The 22889-nt window shown below is 39.1% G+C and overlaps 1 protein-coding gene and 1 pseudogene across 1 annotated transcript in view; both read left to right on the top strand.

Annotated features, from left to right (window-relative positions):
• The window catches only part of PGM5 (phosphoglucomutase 5), a 60354-nt gene extending 43000 nt beyond the window's left edge, over window positions 1-17354 (top strand). Inside the window, exons 9-11 of the mRNA XM_014057785.2 lie at window positions 1289-1472; window positions 1961-2095; window positions 15947-17354. Coding sequence (XP_013913260.2) covers window positions 1289-1472; window positions 1961-2095; window positions 15947-16036 — 409 coding nt within the window. The 3' untranslated portion in view covers window positions 16037-17354. The remainder of the gene's footprint in view (window positions 1-1288; window positions 1473-1960; window positions 2096-15946) is intronic.
• An 813-nt stretch (window positions 17355-18167) lies between these two features.
• On the top strand, window positions 18168-22634 carry LOC148045420 (SCAN domain-containing protein 3-like; annotated as a pseudogene).
• Window positions 22635-22889: the final 255 nt, after the last annotated feature.

Genomic DNA, 22889 nt, shown 5'->3' with positions numbered 1-22889 from the left:
CAATTATGAGTGTGGGTGTGTCGAATCACAAACCATCATTTCAATTTTTGCAAAAACTACAATATTGGTTTCTACTGCAGCATGGAAAAGTGGTAATCATTGTAAAGTGAACTGCATTCAGATGGAATTTGTGTGCTATTAATTTATAGCCCACATATGGAGTTTTACTTTCAGACATTTTAAAAATGAATAACAGCATATTCCCAAAAAATCAAACCCAGACAACATTGGTATTCTAAAGCTAAAAAAATATTGAGAATGTTGATGTTTTTTCCATGTATTATTTAATGTCATTGAACTTTTTTTTGCATTTTATTATAAAAGGAAAATCATGAAATAGATAAACATTGTCCCATAATTATGACATTAAAGTTGTAGTTGTGTCATTTATACCAAGGTGTCCAATTTTGGCAACTTTAAAACTGGACTTCAACTCCCATAATTATATGGCTGGCTGAGGAATTCTGGGAGATGAAGTCCACAAGTCTTAAACTTGCTAAGATTGGACATCCCTGGTTTATGTCATCATACCTGGAACCATAGGTCTGGTAAAATCGGTGGGATGCATCAGCTGGCAATATAAATATAATATATAGCTATGGATTTCCCACTATTTTCCAAACTAGCAAAACTTTCATTCATCTGTTCCCAGCTAGATAAGCAGAGATGGGTTTCTGCCGGTTTGCCCCGGATTGGATGAACCAGTAGTGGCAGCGGTGGGAGGCTCCGGCCACCCGGTGCAGAAACATCGCACGAGCATGCACCAACTGGTAGTAAAATAAATTGAAACCCACCACTGTAGATAAGGACTACAGCAGGTGTCCCACAGAACCAGATTCAGACCTAAGTGTTTGGCTAGATATAAAATTGACTTGTTTGTATTACATTTCTAATTTTCTGACATGGCACCCACTCTTCAGAACATCCTTCCACCTCACCAAGATTTCTCCAAACCTCTGGCTGTCCACAAAATACTAAAATTTAGCTTTGCCAACAAAATTTAACAGATTTAACAAGAGTTGGGAGGGACCTTGTAGGCCATCTAGTCCACCCCCCCCCATCAAATTGGAGACTTGATAGTGTGGGTGAGCTGTTTCTCAGCTATTGTGGAAAACTTGGTTGATACTTCTTATGTTTTCAGGTTTAATTACAGGTTTTGTTTTTATTCTGTTTCTATCCCATATTAACTGTCAGCTGCCAAGTCATATAAATGCAGCCGTAATAGAGTTCATAAATAAATAATACATATGAACTTTTCACATATTTCTTCTCTTTTTTGCAATGTAAGATTTGATTATGAAGCACTGGATCCTAGAACGGCATACTACATAATGAGAGACCTGGAAGCCTTGATCACTGACAAATCTTTCACTAATCAACAGTTTGCTGTTGGAAGCCATGTTTACACTGTGCAGAAAGCAACTAACTTTGAATATGTGGATCCCGTAGATGGCACTGTGACCAAAAGGCAGGTATGTCCAGAAGATTTTTTTCCCCACATAACATGACATCATTGAAAGAGAAATAATTGGTAAAAACCAGGACAACACTAAGGAAGATAATTGAGAATTTGCATAATCTTTTGCTTTATTCTTCACTGCCAGCAGCAACAAGTAGATTTGCTTGGATTCCAAACATGGGAAGGGAAATAGAAATGTGCATTATTTTTAACTTTTGCAATTATAAATGTGACAATTTTATTAATGGAAAATATCTCCAAGACCCAAACAGTAAGCATAACACGAATCATTTCTATTTTAATTAGCAGACAAGTCAAACAATTCCAATTGTACAGATATATAGAATAAGTATGAAAATTATGTTCTTCTGTTGAATAATAAAATTAGTTATTGTTGCAAATCAATTCTTAAATGCTACAGTATAGTAACATTTACATTAGCAAATTATTGTTCTCAAGAATTCTGTGTCCATGCTTTTACAATATTTACTTGCTCTACAGGGGTTGAGGATTATATTCACTGATGCTTCCAGACTCATCTTTAGATTAAGTGCTTCAAGCCATGTGCGAGCCACCCTTAGAATCTATGCGGAGAGCTATGAAAAAGATCCCAGCAAACATGAGAGGGAGCCACAGGTAAACAGAGATAAATTACTTTTACACTTGCAAGAAAAAGATATTCTGTATATCAGAGGTCCCCAACTTTTGTGGCTTTGCAGCCCTGCTTGGAGTGTGGGGAGAGTTAAAGACTTCACCCATTGGTTGGCCTTCATTTATATCTGGAGACCACTTCTGTTCTTGGGAAGGGGGACAGGCCAGGGATACAGCTAGTTCTGACCAGAGACATCATGCCTTTCATGTATTACCTGAATTAACTCTTACATGTATTACCTGAAATCACTTCAAACTGGTGGAAAAACCTGAATAGTTACACTTTTGTAAGCCAATAGTAGATTGGTACAGTTTCACTCTTAACTATGTAGTGAGGATTCACATGGTCAGATATTGTAATGATACAAACTGTACAATGCATATACCCTTGGCAATTGTGTTTTAAGTAATAGACTGCTTTACAGGGTGTATAAATTTGGAATTAATCATAGGTTAAGGTGACCAGATTTTCAGATTGGAAAAGAGGGACGCCTTTGACCGGGGGGGGGGGGGGGGGGCTTGATTAAAAAAAAATTTTTTTGTCAAAAGGTCACCCCAGGACACTGAAACCAGCATAAATACAAATCTGTTGCCAAACAAAATTTTGATCACGTGACCATGAGGATGCTGCAACGGTCGCTAAGTGTGAAAAATGGTCGCAACGGTCGCTAAGTGTGAAAAATGGTCATCAGTCACTTTTTTCAATGCCATTGTAACTTTGGTCACTAAATGTTTTCCCCCTCCTCGAGACTCCTCACTTCTTCCTTCATTCCTCTTGCTTATCTACCTTCACCTTATCTGTCTTCTGCTCTTTCCCTCTCTTCCTTCCTTTCTCCTTCCATCCTCTCTTCTTTCCTCACTCACTCCGTTCCTCCTTTTTTCTCTTCCTTCCTCCTTCCATTCTTTCAGCTTCATTTCTTTTGCCTATCTACCTTCTCTGTCTTTCTGCTCTTTCCATTTCTCTCTTCCTCTTCGCTTCTGTCCCTTCCTCCTTCCCTCCTTTCCTATTTCTTCCTTCTTCCTTCTTTCTGCCTATCTACCTTCACCTTCTCTGTCTTTCTGCTCTTTCTCTGTCTTCCCCTTTCCTCCCTCCCTCCCTTCTTTCCTTTCTAGTTCCATCTTTTCTTCTTTCCTCTCTCCCTCTTTTTCTTTTTTCCTTCCTTCCTCCTTCCTCTTGCCTATCAACTTTTTTTATTTTTTTTTGTTACATAGACGACACATACCCACAACAATAAAAACAAAACAAAACAAAAACAAAAAAACCCATCATCACATATAGCATGTCATTTGGTTACAAGTGTTTTAACATTTATCATTCTTATACATTTATTATTTCATTTAATAGGTTATAATATACAGTTTGGGTTGCTTTGTTTACCATCCCTTCCTCCTGTTATAACACCACCTTATTTTCCCTTTCTTTTCTCCCTTCCTCCCTTCTCTACTTTCTTCCTTCCTGCAATCCTTTCCCTTCCTTCTTCCTGTACCTTTCTCCTACTCCTGCTCTTCCTCATCCCCTTCCTACCCTCTCTCCTCCTCTTTCTCTCCTTTCCATCCTCCTCTCCTTACCTCTTTCTTTTCACCCTCTCTCCCTTCTCTACTTTCTTCCTTCCTCCTCTCCTTCCCCTTCCTTCTTCCCTTACCTCTCCTTTGCTCCTGCTCTTCCTCTTTCCCTTCCTACCCTCTCTCCTTCCTTTTCTCTCCCTTCCATCCTCCTTTCATTTCCCTTTCCTTTCTCCCTCCCTCCCTTCTCTACTTTCCTCCTTCCTCCTCTCCTTCCCCTTCCTTCTTCCCTTACCTTTCTTCTACTCCTGCTCTTCCTCTTCCCCTTTCTACCCTCTCTCCCCCTCTTTCTCTCCTTTCTATCCTCCTCTCCTTAGCTCTTTCTTTTCACCCTCCCTCCCTTCTCTACTTTCCTCCTTCTTCCTCTCCTTCCTTCTTCCCTTACTTTTCTCCTACTCCTGCTCTTCCTCTTCCCCTTTCTACCCTCTCTCCCCCTCTTTCTCTCCTTTCCATCCTCCTCTCCTTACCTCTTTCTTCTTTCCCCCATCTTCCTTTCATTCTCTCCTCCTTTCTCCCTTTCTCCCAACTCCCTTTCTGGGAGTTGAAGTCCACACACTTTCAAGTCTCCAAGGTGGAGAAAGATTGATCTATCTAATTAATATAATTATTTCTCCCTCTCTTTTTCACTCTCTCTCCAGCGCACACACACAAATGCATAGGGCAGCCCACCTCACACACAGGTAACTCCGGGCGGCTTACAGGAAGAGGACAGCCGACCACTCACCCACGCAGGGGGGGGCAGGATTTCGCCAAGAAAAGTTAACTTTCCTGCGAAAGGGGCCGGCAGCCTCTCAGCTCTTCCCGGCCGGGGAGACCTCCCCCCACTTCCACTCCTGCGACCCTCCTTCCGCCTCCTCGGAGCTTCAAGCAAGCTAACTGGGAAGGCCGGGGCAGAAGAAGAAGCGGCGACGCGAGGAGAGCGGTCCTTGGGGGACCGCTGACCGCCCCCAAACTTCCCGCATGGGTTGCAGATCCCTTATAGGGGGAGGGGAGGGGAAGAGGCTCTGCGGGTGTGGGAGGGGAGGAAAATGGGGGACGCTGCAGAGGTAAAGGAGATGAAGAAGACCTTCATTGTGCCAGCCATCAAACCCTTCAGATCACTACGATTTCGCCGCCGCCAGTTGCAAGGAGTGGAAAGGAGAGGAAGGAAGGAGGGAGGGGGGGAAAAGAAGAAGGGATCTACATGGCTCGTCGGGCTGACATGGAAGGCAAGCGGCAAGCCAGCCCTTCAAACTCATGCCGGCACTTTAGCGTGCCCCTCGGCCGCCATTCAGCGAAAGATGTTTTGCTGAATGGCGGGCAAGTTCTAAACTGCCAGCATGACTTTGAAAGGGCTGGATTGCCTTCCGCGCGGGCCGACGTGGAAGGCAAGCGGCAAGCCAGCCCTTCAAACTCATGCCGGCACTTTAGCGTGCCCCTCGGCCGCCATTCAGCGAAACATCTTTCGCTGAATGGCGGGCGAGTTCTAAACTGCCGGCATGACTTTGAAAGGGCTGGATTGCCTTCCGCGCGGGCCGACGTGGAAGGCAAGCAGCAAGCCAACACTTCAAAGTCGTGCCGGCAGGCAGGGCTGGAGCGAGCGAGCGAGCGTGCTCTGTCCCGGTGGGTGCATGAGCGGAGCACTTTTACAGCGCTCCTGTGCCTGGAGAGCTCCCTCTGCATATGAGCCCGGGATCCGCCGTTTGCGCTCCCTTGCTCTGCCTCGCCACCCGCCTTCCCTATCTAGGGACTCCTCCAGCAGAAATAGCAGAGTCGCGTCGAGCGCCGCTCTGCCTTTCTCTGCGCTCTTCCCGCCCGGACGCCCAGAGCCTCCCAGCCCGCCCGGCCCGGGGTGAGTCAGCTGCAGTGCAGTGGGCGGCGATCCCGCCACCCCCCCCCGCTCACTCGCCCCGCCCGTCACTTACTCTGAGTTCGGAGAAGAAGCGGCGGCCCCAGGTGGCACTTTTCGCAGAGGTTTTCCCACAGCTTGTCCGGAAGTGGAGCTGGAAAGGCGAGCTCGCTCCCAGCTCACTCGCTACGCTACCCCACCCATGCGAGCGGCAACGGATGGGCGGGGGACTCATGCGGCATGCTAAGCGGACTCCAGCCAATCAGTGAGCTGGCTGGGATGGAAAACTTTAAGCACGCCGCGTTTTCCATCCCAGCCAGCTCACTGATTGGCTGGAGTCCAGGCCAATCCAATCAGTAAGCGGCAGGCTGGGCTGGCTTAAATTTGTAGGTAGGTAGGATAGAGAACAGAACGATGAGCCAGCCCAGCAAGCTAGCAGCTGATGGGCGGGAGCTGCGAGCGCCAAAAAAAGCGTGCTTTTTAAAAAAGCGTGCGGGACGCAGGAAAATGCATTAAAAAGCGGGGGTGTCCCGCCAAAAGCGGGACATCTGGTCACCTTATCATAGGTAGCAAAGCAGAATCGATAAAGGTGGGAGAAGTTTTTCAAATGTTTTTTTTTTTAAACTCTAAAAGTGCTGTCCCTCCTCCTCAAAAAAATCCTCATTGGAAAGAGAGATTCCAGGAAGATCACAAAGAGAACCTGTATTGAGAATTCTACGTTTTGTTGCTGCTCCCACTTTTACCTCTGTCCCTTGTTCTTTTTTATTTCAAAATGCCCTGTTTACTACCATCGCATCTCACATGACATCTCTCCTTGGCTGAGATCACCAATGCTATGCCAAGGTTTTAAACCATGAATTTAAACCATAAATCTAATAATTTATTTATTTATTTTATTTCATCATATTGTTATGACCACCCACCCCACAAACAAGTGACTCCAAACTTTCTTAGGGCTTCATTTTGAGTCTTTATATATTTACAGGCTCTGTAACTCTTATTATGCTATCTATCTCATGGTTCAAGGATAAGCATTGGCAAGTACAGAGCTTTCCATGGTTGAAATTCAGTAATCCATGCCTTTCTTTAAATCACCTAAATAAGATTGCAGGTCTAAGCACATTTATTTGAAGTGCAAGAGTTGCATTTCCAAATAAATAAATCAGGCTAAGAAATCCTGATTTAAAAAGAATAGATTTCATCTGCTTTTCCTGTTCCTTAATGCAGAGGTTAAGAAAGCTTGTCTTGCCATGCCTAAAAAGATTGCCACTCAAAAGGCAAGATCAAATTGTTTGTAATGAGAGTGTGTCTTGTGTGTGTGTTTGTGTGTGTGTGTGTGTGTTTCTATAAAACTATTTTTATGTGTACCATACATGGCTATGAGATCTTAACATAAAATTTCCTCATAGAAGAAAAGAAGGAAACATAAATCTATTAGGATTTATGAACAGAGACCTTATTTCTCCCTTTCTCTTTTACTTTACTTTCATACATCTAAATTAAAATTCAACATTTTTAACATAGCTTGCTGTTAAGCTAATTTGTCTGGAGAATTACTTTCTTAATATATTCCAGTAATTTGCTGCAGTAATACTGCAGTTGGGAAATACATCCAAGGAACTTTTAGATTCCTTGTAAGGAAGAAATGCGAAGCTGCTGGAGAGTTCTGTATTTATAAACAAAAACTGTTCTGTACTAAAGAGGAGTTAAAGGCTAAAGGAGTGCTTCAGCAGAATACAGCCAACATCTCCAGATTCATACTTGCTGTCAATTTTGGCTGATTAGAAATGTTCGCTAGATGGGCTTTCCCAACAGAGAAGAATGAAGTGCAATATCTTAATTATCAGAGGGATGAGACCAACATGTGAAATTAAAAATTAGGGTTCAGCCTTACGTTAAGAATGGCTATCACAGTTGCAGAATAACCTTGCCTCTGAGTAGAAAAAGTATTTGAGGTTGTTAAAATTATCAAGTTATCCAATCCAGCCTTCTATCAAAGGAAAAATGTATCTGGGAGAAGATTTAGGATGGGATGTTTTGCTAGAAATCCATTAAGAGCAAAGTGCCAATAGTTTTCTTTTCTTTTTTTCCCTCTTTTTGATTTGGAAAAAACAACAACCCTTTACTGCTGTTCTTATCCATAGGAACAATAAATTGGGGAAACAGCGAGTGCATAAAAAACAGAAAAGAAGAACATATTTCAATATCAGGAATACTGTTAGGATGCTTAGTTATCAAGAGATAACTTAGGAAGTGGGTCCTTTCTAAGTTCTTTTCTCTGACAGTTAAGCCATTGGGGGCTTCCCACTCTCTTGTCCCATTGTTTCCTAGCCAGCATCTTTCCCTTGACCCCCAAGGTCATTCTCATTTACTATTACATATAGCATCTTGAAACAGATTTTTTTTAAAACAAACCAAGTAACAACTATTTCCCATAGAGGTTGTGGATATTTGTTCCAACTTTTGGTCCATAACTAGGAATAATGAGGTTGGAAATCTTTCCCAAGTAATGTTTTGCTGCAGTTGCTAGAATAACCAGGTATTTCCCTTTGTGTGTGAAATGGAATGACTTGAGTTATTTTGTGCCCAGCCAGTGCAATAATGGATATACTCTTTGGAGAAAAATTAATCTCCCAGCTGATACTCAGATAATCTACTAGAATAGGCAGTACAATCGGACTACAAGTGATTCTTAAATGTTGCATTAGTTCATAATGGGATTTATTGTTTTTGCTTTACCCAAATTCACCAATGGTTGCAGAAAAAAGCTATCAGTGAGTCATAAGTGATCTGCAGACCATTTTTCGTGGCATCCAGGATCCCCCAACATTGAGTTGGCAGAAACGTGCCAATTGTAGCAGGAACATTTTTCATTAAAAAGAAAGAAAAGAAAGAAAGAAAGAAAGAAAGAAAGAAAGAAAGAAAGAGTAAGTAAGTAAGTACAGGAGTTGTGTTAGCCTCCAGTAGAAAGTCTTGATTTCCTCATCACAAGCTCTACAACCCTTAAAAGCTGAGAAAGTGTTTTACAACGTGTATCTCCTAGCCACAAAGAGGTTGCTCATCCCTGAACTGTGTAGATTAGGTCCCCCCCCCCAGCAATCTGTAGTTAAAAATCTTTGCTTACCATCATGTGTGAATTTAGACTGTATATGAAATTTATTACTTTATTTCATTTATTATTAATCTTCTTTACTCCTTCATTTCCCTGTCATCAATATTTCTGTAAATTTACCATTCATTACCATACCTTGTACTTGAACATTGTGATATTAAAGAGTTATTTTTCAGTGTGGGCAGGGTATAAGTCAGTTGGAGATGCATCATGGAAAGAAGTAGGGCTTTATGTAGTGATTTCCTTTCCGGACACATCTGAGGGAACCTGCAGTGCAATTCTAATAGCCTTTTCAGCTTCTGAAACACATGCAGGAGTCATACTTCCTGTACATTGGCAACTGAGACTATGTATTTTACAAGTTTTATTTTTCTAAGTATTTTGAGATAACCTGGAAAACAATAGAGAATGTTCTGCCAATAAAATACCTAATTATTTGAGGTATTTTGACCACACTATTCAGACTAAAGGGAAGCCCTTCTGCAAAAAAGATTGGATACTTGTAATCACTCAAACCAGAATAAATAGAAGTTATGAGGTAAAAAGTGGAGAGCACCATGATTTTACCGTGTCCAAAAACACTGTGCCATTAAAGCTGTCAACTTTGTCAAATAATTCTGTGTCTAGGATTTTGGCAGCATCGCCTATGCAGGAACTTTATTAAAAATTGTTTTCCCCCTATCATTTCCTCTTTGATAGCAAATGCTTCATCTATGACAGTTTTGAATTAGCTTCTGTTAAATATGAAGAGTAAGAGCAGGCATTGTTAGTAGTAACTCTGTCATAGAGATTACTGAGCAATAATCGTGTTTCAGTTGCCATTTTCAATGAATAATTTGAAATTAATGTACAGAATATTTGCTTTCCATAAAATATGGTTCATATCTCAAGATATTTAACTTTTACTCAGCAGAGCAGTATTGATAAAGATAGATCCTATAGAATCATTTTGAGGGGGGGAACCCAAAGAAAGACTACATAGGTCCCTATATGTTGTAACTTTGAGGTACACCTATGTACATATAGATTCGAAATTAAATTACAATGGAGAGGTTTTAAAAACAATAAGTGTTTTTAGAAATATTTGTTTCAAAAGGACAAGAAACAATGGGTGGAAACTAATCAAGTAGAGAAAACCAACCTAGAATTAAGGAGACATTTTCTGACAGAACAATTTATCAGTGGAATGACTTGCCTCCAGAAGTTGTGGGTGCTCCAACCCTGGAAGTTTTAAAGAAGAGATTGGACTACCATTTGTCTGAAATGATATAGGGCTTCCTGCCTGAGCAGGGGGTTGAACTAGAAGACCTCCAAGGCCCCTTACAACTCTGTGTTCTGTTAAAAAATAGAATTATACAACAAAATCTCAGTGACATTTGAAAGCATTGTAGCATAGTAATTACAATTATTAATCGATTTCCCTTTGTAATATAGCTTTTTTTGCTTCCTCTTTATTTTCCATTGCCCTCTTAGTTGCTTAAGCAGCATTTAAAAAGAAGACAAATTGCACTGTTTTATCAATGGGAGCAAGAACAGTGATCCTTTCCAGCATAGTAAAAAAGTTATTAGGTATATTTTATTATCGATGCAGTCCACACGACTACAGTTATATCAAGAGTGGGGAAATATTCAATGAGATAAACAAAACCTGGTCAAAATGCAAAGGTAATTTATATTACCTACATAGAGAACAGTCTCTGAAATTAGTTTTGAATTACACTCAGAAACGCAATGCATCTACATGAGAAACCTTAAGCATCATGAATGCAACATGTACAAAACAAATATTTCAAATGTTTGATGTTTATTCTCTGGATTCACTACTACCTGAATACAAATAATTCAACCATCCCAAATAATACATTTCCCCCCAGAAATCTCTTTTACAACTACCAGTATTAATTGTCATGGACAAACCAAGCTCATATATTACTTCTTCTTTTTAATTTAAAACATATTTTTTCAAAAAAAAAAACACCTTTCATGTGACTAATTATAGTAGTGTAAAAAAAAATCTGATTGATTTGCATTGTGAAGAAATTTTGGACAGGGGATTAACTAAAAGAAGAGGAAGAAGCACCACCAAATTCTGATTCTCAACTTCAGTTAGAGCCGTTGTGCTTTATTCCTTCCAATTTTTGAAAGCTGAGGACAATCAGTGCTTTCGTTCAAAAAGCCGTTGGTTAGCCAGTACCTTGTCTAAGGTATTCTTCCTCCTGGAGCGAAAAACCTTTCTCCGCAAAAAGGAAGTAAAATTAATTAGTGTGGAAGAAAATAAAATAAAATTTATGAACTTCAAGAAACTGTTCATCTCCTACACTTAGAAGAGAAGGTGAAACTGAGAAGCCAAATTAATTTGACCGTAACTATGCTAGTTTTTTTAAAGATGCAATGAAAAGGGTACGGCTGATTTAGTCTCCTGCAAAAAAAAAAAAAAAAAATGCCATGGCATTTTTTATTCTGTGGATCTGAAGTTGAAAAAGGCAGAGCTGAAAATGCTTGAAAACTCTACCTTAAAAGTTCTGCGTTTAACATTCAGAAGTCTGGAAGAAAAACGAGGCGGGCGTTCTTTCCAGTGGGGAAACAGATGGTTCTCAACCTCAGCCGAATTTCACTACTACAAAATGAAATTCTGCTTTCCCCGCCAAAAGTATTTGGATAACATCGCAGTTGAGTCATAAATAAATGAGTTTAGCTGCCAAATTCATCTGACCTCATGGGATGGTTGGTGTCTACAGCTGCTTTTGAACTAACACGATTTATAGTGACCGTAGTTAAGTTTATGGTGAACAAACAGGATCGTTATGTAAATTACAAGATGATTTTGCAGTGTGAAAGATCAAACGATTTAATCAGAAAAGCAAATTCACTTCTCCAATTTGAACATGGTTAAAAGGAAAAGCATCAATATACAGAGTATATTATTCTAATAAGGTTTTATTTTCTCTTTAATCCACGGTCTTTGTGAAATTCACAGTCACTGTGCAGGGGTGTCAAACTGGCGGCCCATAGGCCGTATGCGTCACGTGTAGGCCACTCCTGCCCCAGCTCCGCGAAGGGGGAAAACGTCGTGAAACATCATGTGACGCCGCGAGTTTGAAACACGTGATTTAAAAGTGCCTTATATCACAAAAGCAAAAAATACATTTTACTTTTTGGAAATTTTTGCTCAGTTTTCAATTACAGATTTGGTAGAAGTAACTGTTTGACGCAGTAGACAAGGCAACTGTTTTGCCACAGAAATGTTATGGAGAATAAGCTAAAACCTTAACATTAGATGACTTTAAGGTATTTGGTGATATATTGGATGACAATCCTATGGCCATTGGTAGGGCTCTCCAGGATGCTAGGAGTTGTAGTCTTCTGATGTTGTTGAACTATAACTCTTAGATGTTCATGTTATGCAGTAGCTGTTGCTTAATGATAGGTCGCTTAGTGACCATTCAAAGTTACAGGCCTCCCACTCCAAAACACTTACAATCTGATTTTGAAGTTCCAATGGCTTACAAACCCACCCACCTCTGGATCATATGATTACATTTTGGGTGCTTGGTAGCTGTTGCATTTACAACTACTTGCAGTATCCCAGGGTCAAATGACTATGATTTTTAATGGTGGTTTTTTTAACCAGTTTCCAGTGTTTACTTCTAGTTTTGCCCCCCCCCCCTCCCCAAATCCTCTGAATAAAAGGAATTTACCTAACAACCATTGGACTCACTTAACAACCAATGCAAAAAAGGTTTTAAAATCAGACACAAACACAAGATGAGCATTTTAATGATTGCAAGAACTTATGACTATCATTCCAGACTCAATTACAATTGTACACTGAGGACTATCTATATAATACAATTGTTACTGAACATCATTTCAAAGGCTTCAGGCTCCCAATCTATCATGGCCTACATGCTTGAGTTTTATGTCTCTCCAATTACATGCTAAATTAGGGTGGAGATAGAAATATATATATTTATCTCCACGCTTATTATATAACTAGTAATATTAATAGATTATTAATGTGTCATCTGAAGGAAGAACATAGTTCAAAGCACTTAGGCAAAATGCTTTGCCCATAGTTCTTCCCCAAGGTTAGATGTAAGTTAATTTACTTATTTCATCCGGTCTTGTTAATATCTGTCTCCAGATACATAACTTGTAATTATACTCCTTCTGGCCTTTTTACACAAACTCAGGAATCTTAAGTGGAACCCAGATAGGCTGATCCCCTGGGTATTTTTGATCCTGAGAGGCAGAAAATGTGATCCAATATGGAACAAAGGTTTCTTCAAATCACGCCATCGTTTAACATATCGATGAAACAAAGTAAAATATTGGCTACTCTGGAAGTTGCTTTATTTCACTTTATAACTGGAATAACAAGCAGTTTGAGTACTACAGAACAGGAAGTCATGTGTATCATTCTTGATAATTAGTTGAAAAAGTTCCCTGCTTGTTCACAGCATTATTCATCAGCCATAACCTTTGCATGGCTTTTATTAGATAGTTATAATAAATTGAACCTTGAACTTCTATATACTCTTATAATTTAATTTTATTTCTTTATCAAGTGAAACTGTGACTGTGCTAAATTCATTTGTATCGTGTGGTTCCCAACTAGCTGCAGATGAAAAGGTGAACAGAATAATAAAATAATTATTGCACATTTTGAACCAATATCTGAACTATTTTTAGATATAATTTATTGTACTTTACTGGATTATATATTTACAAACTGCACCATATATTTCCGTCCTTTATTTATAGATAAGATGAGATATGGCAAGAAGAGGTAATGTGTTGTACTTTAAGAGAGGGTGATAAGTTAACAAATTGTTTATACTTGTTCCAAGGAAGGTAGAAGTCATTTCTTTATATATTTCTTTTCTTTTACTTTTAGATTTAGATTTAGAAGTTTATTTATATGCCGCCCTTTTCCCTGAGGGGACTCAGGGCGGCTTACAACTCGAAAAAGGGGGGGGGACAAACATTTAACATGTAAGACAGTACATCATTAAAAACACAACATTCATACCATTCGGGTGGGTTACAGTCTTTAGCCCCAGGCCTGACGGGATAGCCAGATTTTGAGGGCTGTGCAAAAGGTCTGGAGGGTGGTGAGGGTACGAATCTCCACGGGGAGATCGTTCCATAGGGTCGGAGCTGCCACCGAGAAGGCTCTCCTCCGCATAGTTGCCAGTCGACATTGACCGGCAGATGGGACTCGGAGGAGGCCTAATCGATGGGATCTAATAGGTCGAGTGGAGGTGATTGGCAGTAGGCGGTCTCTCAAGTACCCAGACCCACTACCATGAAGGGCTTGAATAAGACTGTGTTCTTATTATTTCTTTTTTACTTTTATTTCTTTGCATTTGCTATCTTTTTCTTTTTATTGTTTTAAAAGGTTTTTTTTAGTTTTTAGTTTGGTTCTTTTTAATGAAATGTTCTCTGGCAGTGGCTGTCCTCCTGCCGCATCTTAGCTAGAAACCTCCATAAATGCAGGAGAAACCACTATTTTACATTACATTAACTAATGGTTGATGATATAATCCATTCAGTGTTGTCCGACTCTTCTAAGGGCCTGGTCTCTCCACATCTACAGATCTTGCATTACTTCTTTGAGTTTTCCTATGCACTGGCTGCTGTCAGCTTTGATGCACACTAGTTGAGCATTGTTCGGACCTGAAGCAGCTATAGGAAGATGTAAAATTGGATGACAAGTTTGTTTTTCTAAAGTGCTGAGTAAATTAGAGAGAAGGAAGATTGGGTGGCTGGAGAGAGCAGGTGAAACATGAATGAAATGGCTGGCATAATGATTGGAGAGGTGGCCCTGGGTTAATGGGTAGAAATTAGGGAACGAGATGATTAGCAGAAGAGAAATTAGCAGAAATATACTGAGAGCAGGATCTTTTACAAGTGATTCAACTGAAGAACAGTAATTTTAGAGAAAATTAACTGACTCATTTAAACAAGTACTTTGTTGAAGCAAAAAACAGAATTTGCATTTTGCATTGTACATAGTTCTGTCTGTCTGTCCTCTATCTTATCTATCATCTACTTATCTATTATTAGTTTCCCCTTCTTTCTTGCATGAAGATGATGTTTAAAGACTAAGCAGTTATTTTAAGATAGAATAATTAATAATTCCTCAAAAGTTGGAAGACCAACCCCATTCGTGCTCAGCATTATTTTTTCCCCTAATGAATATATAATTAACTACTCTACTCTACTCTATTTTTAAGGATCAAATTCCCATTTCATCCCTTATAAGAAAGATTACCTGTCCTGAGGTTCTGAGATACCTTAGAAAGCCCATTGTATTTGTAATATTAAGTTACAGGTATAAGAGTATTGGAAAAAAGGCAAGTTATAAAGAAAGAAAGATAAATAGATATTTATCTATTAAACAGATATATGATAGGCTGGAAAGAAATATCTAGTTAACTTTCTCTCTAGCCCATCACGTCTGTTTTTTAGAAGATGTTTTTCATTTTTCAGAAAAAGGTATGCAGAGCTTTGCTGGAAACAGAAGACAATAACATTTCAGATATATATTAAAACGACGTGTCTTTCACCCTTAAAATGATGTCACTGTTTGGTGAAACAGATCTTGGAATTACTTGAATTGCATACTATTAAAAATGCAATAAATTAAACAAGTTCCTATTTTCATAATGTACAGCATTACAGAGCACTGTTTAGGCTAATATAAGTGGTTCCTGTCTTATTTATGATAAGCTGATGTTATTTCAGCCAAAAACCTTTCTGGGTTTTGAGTTTAAGGGGGACATTTCTAAAGCCATTATGTGATTTTCTCCCACATAAAAAGTTCAGCTAGTTAGTACAGGAACATTAAAATCATATCAAAGTTGTGATATAGAATTTGTGGCTTTGTTTGTTGGGTTAGACTTGGTGTTAGTACAGTATTGATTTTTTTTAAATTAATGGATAAGAGTGAAATATTACCTTTGACATTAGACATTAAGTAAACACTTCCTCTGTTATATCATTTCCCCATCCACATTAAGGTTCACAAAGTCATAAAAGCATAATTTTCCAAGATAATAATTCATTTAAGTAATTTATAGAAGCAAAAGGCACTGTATTTGAGTTGTCTGATGGAATGCTGAAAAATTGTACTCTATATTTTTAAGTCATTCTCTCTGGTTAGTAAAACTTTTTAAATTAGGTATTCATGGGAGAGTTTGAGCCTTTGGACACTTAACATAGCATATATTGATGGACCTTAAGTAACCTCCTTTTTGATACATGAACCACTGATTTAGATATTTAAATTTATTTTCTTGAAAGCATCTTTTCTTTCTCTTTTCTCTAGGCGGTTTTGAGTCCACTCATCGCCATTGCACTGAAAATATCTCAGATTCATGAGAGGACAGGTCGTAAGGGTCCTACTGTCATCACCTGAAGGATAATTGCTGACTCAGGGCCAAACTCGGGAGGACAAGGAAGAATGAAGACATTGCTCAAACACACCAGTTCTTTGTGCCTTATATTAGTTTAAGGGCTTGGGGTCAGTTGGGAGGGAAGTGAATGGACAAAATTTATTTTGAGTTTCCTTATTAAGAAAAATGTGCACTTGTCTCTTATAGCTTCAGCATCTTCTTGTGGTGCAGCTAAGCAAAACCAGGGCTTTCTCTGAATAATACCAAGATTTATTTATAAGAGATTTTTTAAAAAAGATTCCTGTGTTTTGCATTTGCAAGGCAAAAATAGGCTACATGTTTCCTTAGCTAGAGCTGGCTGCAAAACATAGGTTTTTGATGATAGTGTTTTATGACTCTCTCATCATAATTTAAAAAGAAAGCACTCTTACGATAGTCAAGAACATTTTTAAGAGTCCAAAACCAAAATATTATTCTTTTTTTGCCTTATTTTCTAAATCCATCTGGGAGTTATGATGGATTGATTTTGAATTAAAATGTAATAGATCTCTTATTTTAGATAGTTGAAGTCCCAGAGGGTGGAACAACCTAGAACAGGGGTGTCAAACTTGCGGTCCACAGGCCGGATACGTCACGCGCAGGTCACGTCCACCTCAGCTCTGTGAATGGGAAAAATGTCACGTGACGGCAACATGACGCTGCAAGTTTGACATCCGTGAACTAGAATATCAGCTACTTTGTCCTTTCTTTGGGCTGTTAGAAAGCATTTGTGTAATACAATGAACCACAAACTAGGCAATCACATTTTAGCCTAGTGACTTTGTGACACTTGTCTGTGTGGTTAATTCAGTGATTTCTACAAATTTGGATTTATTAAGTAAACTATGAGTTAATGATGAGTAGGTTCATGTTGTGTGACCATTGCCATTGAATCCAGTGCAGCTCACGAGCAGAATCTGCAGGTGGGGCTATTTTAATCAATGAGGTTACAAATATGTAGCCCAGCAGGTATATTTGGAATTAGGTCCCCCTGAGTGCCAAAAAAAATGTAATCTTCTATAAATATGCCTAATTCTGCAGCTTTATCCTGAAATTTTAGTTAGCTGATTATCTTTTTCAAAGCATATTGGCAACTGCCACTCCTAATTTCTCAGCTCAAGTTTTAAGACTAATGACTACATTTGTATGCACCAGCTGCTACATTTATACACACTTTATGTAACTAAATCCTACATATTTAAATGGAAAAACAAGAAGTTACCTTGCAGCAATCTGTTTGGCAAACAGCTTTCATGTTTTGTTCATGTCTCCTGTTACTCATAAATACCATCACCAGCATAACTGGTTTGTGTGTGGTCTCTCTGCTTGTATCTTAAAAATGGGAGTGTTTTTCTACTTATTTCCTCAACCACCTTCTATTCAGATTCAGCTCTATGCAGCTTCAGTTTAAGGAAAATACCTTTTTGCTGTTAGATTTGTATTTTGTATTTATCTCCTGCTATGGGGCTCTCTTGACAATGATCTCTCTCCTTTTGTTTTTTTAGAAGTAAATTTATTTCCCTCTCACTCTCCTGTGCATGTTCACTACCACTCTCTCATACATAAACACTTTAATTAAAATTAATTTAATTCAAAATCTTTTAAAAATAGCTTTCAAGATACCTTTAAGTTCCACTTTTGAAAAGGGCTAATAATCATAGTAGAATTGTAACTTTTATACAGCTGGATCAGCTGATTTTTAAAAAGAAACACCAAACACTAGAGACAGTGGAAGAGGCAGTAAAAAAAGCAAAAAAGGAAGCCATTCCTCTCCCACAACCAGTACCCAGATAAGCAGGCATTAACATCAGACAAACAATCCAGCAAAAAACAATATCCTAATCAAGTAAATACCAAGCAGAAAACCACATCCCCACCAGAGGTGGGTTGTTCCCAGTTCGGGCTACATTGGGAGAATCGGTAGTAGCGGCGGCGGGAGGCTCTGCCCACCCACCTGGACACTTCTGCGCAGAAGCATCGCACGCGAGTGTGCCCAAACCAATAGTAAAAAAATTGGCAACCCACCACTGATCCCCACCAACCCTTGCTGGGCAAGTTACTATATATGAACAGGCAGAAAACCCACTCACTAATGATGATGGTTTGGCTAATGAAATGTCTGCAAGCAGAGATGACCAAGAACTCCACAAATGTATGAATTTGGATAAGGTGAAGGAAATGGGTCTATGTGGTGTGTTCCATTGTCATGCACTGATTTATAATAATTCAGAAAGTTGGAAAAGTTGTTTGGTGATTGCAAATGTGTGATAAATTTAGTGACATAGGCGACATAATCTGTCTTTTAAGGACTGTATGCCCTTACATACCATAGTTGGGGATCCATAGTGGAGTTTCATTCTTTTGTTTGAGAATATGACTTGACAACTAGGATTCTGCTACTCAAGCCATCGTCGCATAACATCAAAATATTTAAATGTTGTGCTATGTTGGAAGTTTAAGATTCTTGCTTCTATATACTTCTTATCAATATATCTGAAACATTACATCACAAACAATTTTTAAAGAACCATTCCTCCTTTACGGCAGATGATTTCCATAACTTTGAAAATAGTATTTTGGATCTTTTCAAGCTAAAGCAGAAGAAAATCTGGGTTGTTGTTTTTTTTTAAATCTAAAACAAGGGTGCCCAACTGTGGCAACTTTAAGCCTTGTAGACTTCAATTCCCAGAATTTCCCATGCTGGCTAGGGAATTCTATGAGTTGAAGTCCACACGTCTTGAAGTAGCCAAAGTTGGGCACTCCTGCTCTAAAACCTCAAATGGTAGAAGAGAGCTAAAAAAAGGAAAGCAGGAAGACAATGGAAACATTAGAATTAAAATGTACTGTTTTGCATAACTCTGGACAAAGGAATTACGATTCCATTTTCCAAATAATTTAACCAAGAGACAAGGCTTCCGGGGTGCATGAAAGTGTATGGAGCTGAAGACACAAAATTTCCCAACTAAAACGCCATCTAGATTGTTAGCAGAACTGTAATAGAAGTTTTAGAAATATTTGCCTAATTCGTTTAATGAAAGCTTGCCCAATGTCTTACTGAAAGAGGGAAATATGTCAGAGGAAGGAGGCTTGCTCAGTGAATGCTGGGATATAGAAAATGTTTTTGAGTTTGTAAAATAAGGGTGTCCAACTTTGATGATGGCAACTTTAAGATTTGTGGACTTCAACTCCCTCAATGCTGACTGAGGAATTCAGTTGAAGTCCAAACGTCTTTAAAGTTGCCAAGTTTGGATAACCCAGCTATAAAATATGAACATGGCTCCATCCATTGAAAAAAACTTCTAAATGTCACTAATTCAAATATTAGTGGGAAGCAGAGGTGTGACTGTATCATTACAACGGCTTTTGTGAAATCTGAAATGTTCATAGCCTGGTAACACTGCAGTGGCAAACTTTCATTTCTAATGCAATCTTGAATGCTGTGGTGTTTTAAGTAGCTGACTTGGATTCTTTTGATATTTGTCAAAACTTACTATGACATTAAATCAACTGCTATGTCCAATTTGCCTTGCATGAAATCGCTGATGGAACACAGCTTGCTCCAATGCAAAAGGTGTTTTTTTTTTTAAAGCTGTGTGTAGGTAAATGAGGCACTGATTTATCTTTGCACAGTGTATTAAACAGATTTTTTTTGTAAGTCAAAAACTTTTGTTTTGTTTTATATAACTTTGCACAGTATATAATCCTTTGGCTACAGCAACAAGTCACTAGTTTGGTTTATTTCGTGCTGGCCTTTCATAAGAGGTCTAAAAATTTGCTGGAGGATTTACTGTATATGGAGCGAGCTAAAAGCTGAGCCCAATTTAAGAGATCTTTGTAAATTGAAATACAACTTCTGAATTAAAATGCATACATATTGTCTTGGGTTTTGAAGTAACTGATACTAATTTGAGCCAATCCTTGGAAAAGGATTGGAGATGTGTTAACTTTTTATTTTTATTTTGTTACAAATGCATGGTCTCCATATCAGCAGATGGCAGCAGTTTCAGCAGTCAGGGAAATAGCAAGGCTTAGACTAGATTGTGAAATTGCAAAACATCTGGAAGACAGAAGAAAACTGCTTCTGATTTGCTGCCAAGAAAATTACAAAGACTTGTCCATGAGTCAAGTTTGGTTGCTATGATATAAAGAAGGTGTTGAGACTCTAGAAAGAGTGCAGAAGAGAGAACAATGATGATTAGGAGCGGTTGCAGGAATTGGGAATGTCTAGTTTCATGAAAAGAAGGATTGAGTGACATGATAGCATCATTTCAATATTTAAGGGGCTGCCAAAAAGAAGGCAGGAGGCGTCAACGTATTCTCCAAACCACCTGAAGGCAGGGCAAGGAGCAAAGGATGGAAACTAATAAAGATGAGAACCAATCTAGAAATAAGGAGACATTTTGTGACAGTGACAATTAATCAGTGGAACAGCGTGCCTTCAGAAGTTGTGGGTGCTCCATCACTGGAGTTTTTTGGGAAAAAAAGATTGACAGCCATTTGTCCAGAATGTTATAGGATCTCCTGCTTGAGCAGGAAGTTGGATTAGAAGACCTCCAAGGTCCCTTCCAACTCTATTGTTATGTTAAGCTCAATTCAGTTTCTTTTCCATTCTGAAGTTAACCATATCCAGTTTCCTTAGTTTCTCTCTCCACGACATCATTTCCAGCTCCCTAGTTGTATTTGTTGTCCTCTGAATTAGTTCCAAACTGATAGTTTAGATCAGTGGTTCTTAACCCAGGGGGCAATTTTGTTTTTCAGGGGGGTGATGGAACGAAAAGGGACAATGCGGAGGTGAAGGAACGGAAGGGGGGTGATATGGGGGCGATGGAGCGAGACTTTTGGGGACACTTTTGAGACTTTTTTCATACAGTGAATTGCTGTATATCTGTCATACAAAAACATCAGATTGCTCACTATTAGTGAATTGAACTGTGTTTTAAAATGTTCCTCCAGCTAGCTTCAGTACAGAACGCCGTACATATGTGAATACACATCGCTCATCTTCATGCACGTTGCGCAGCAGCCTCTATCACTCTACCCATACAGTGGCGGGCCATTGGCCAGAAGGGGCATTGATGGAGGGGTGAGCGCTTCTTTTGAAACATTGCATGCTGAATGGCTGCTCCCTGTGATGTCAACTGTAATGTCAACGTAACTGTTGAAACTAGGTTTATCAACGTCCACGTGTGTTTTATAGTGTTCCAGTACAGTTGAAAATTTAATTTGCAGTTAGTGCCTTTCATTTAGAAGACCTCTCAACATTGCCGAGAAGAGGAAGTGTTGCCAATATTTGACGGAATACCTAAAATTGGGATTCATTCCATCTCCTTCCAACGTACAGCTTCCGTTTTGTCTTCTTTGTGAGAAAACATTTTCAAATGAAGCGATGAAGCCTTCCCGACTGAAATACAATTTGGTAAGAATTCATTCGGATAAAGCCGACAAACCGATATCATTTTTCCAATTCTGAAAGGCCAAGTTTGAGGGTCGCAGCACTGTTGAGAACTTATTTGGAAAATCGTCAATCAACGCCGACAAGGGGCTCATTTGTTCCTATGAAGTATCTTTGTTGACAGCAAAATGTGGCACACTATCGGAGAAACACTGATCTTACCAGCAGTGAAACAGATTGTTGCCACCATGTTGGGGCCCAGTGCAAGCACTGTCACACAATCAATTTCTTTGAGCAATGACACCGTATCAAAAAGAATGGATGAAATGGCTGCTGATGTGGAAGAAAGGCTTATTGACACCTTGAAAAGTACAGAATTTGTGATGCAGATTGATGAGTCAACGATTCGTGAAGCCTTGTTATTGGCTTATGTCCGTTTCATCAACGGAAATGAAGAGATCGGGGAAGAACTGTTATTTGCTTGAAATTTAACACTGACACAAAAGGTTCTTCAATATTTATAAAGGTTGAAGAGTTTTTTAATGAGAAAAACATCTCTTTGACGAACGTTGTGACATGTGCAAACGACGGAGCTGCATCCATGGTTGGACGATATTGTGGATTTCAAACTCATCTTAAATCGGTTGTATCTGGAGTTATGACTGTCCATTGCATTGTTCATAGACAGCACCTTGTCTCAAAAAATTTGAGTGGCCGTTTGCACGAGTCTATATGTTATGTCATTAACGCTGTGAATAAAATTAAGTTGAATGCTTTGAACAACCGACCTTTTCATAAGCTTTGTGAAGAAAATGACGAGGAGTTTGAACGTCCCCTTTTGCACACTGAAGTAAAGTGGCTTTCAAAAGGAAAGTGTTTGTGGCAATTCCACAAACTTTCTGACACAGTTGTCAAATTTCTTGAATCCATTGATCCAAGTCTAAGCAGTTCTCTTAAACTTTGACGTTTGGATGTAGCTTATCTCGCTGATGTATTTGACAAGCTGAATAAAGTGAACGTAAAGCTGCCAGGAGATAAAATCAATTTTCTTAAGGCCAAAGGAGTAATCTGCTCATTTATTTCCAAATTGGACCTCCTTGCAAGCAATATGAGTCGCCAGGAGCTGTATCAGTTCCCAAGCCTTGATATGAACGTCAACTCCAAGCAGAAGATTTGGACGTATTTTGCTACCACTTGAAGCAACTAAAAGAAGATATGAAAACCAGAGTCTGTGATCTGATAAATCTGGAAGTGCCCACTTGGGTGCTAAATCCTTTCACAGCAGACTTTGCACAACTTCATCCCAAACTGCAAAAGCCACTGACAGATCTGTAATATGACTGTGAAGCCCAATCACATTTTCAGAGTTACGACTGCAAAGCTTTTTGGGTGAAAATGAGGAACACTTACTCAATATTGTGGGAGGAAGTTAAGTTGCTTCTTTT

This window comes from Thamnophis sirtalis, unplaced genomic scaffold (genome assembly GCF_051295495.1).
Source record: "Thamnophis sirtalis isolate CommonGarterSnake01/CBP01778 unplaced genomic scaffold, rThaSir2_p1.2 scaffold_5, whole genome shotgun sequence".
Lineage (NCBI taxonomy): Eukaryota > Metazoa > Chordata > Lepidosauria > Squamata > Natricidae > Thamnophis > Thamnophis sirtalis.
This window is presented reverse-complemented; position numbering and strand designations above follow the sequence as displayed.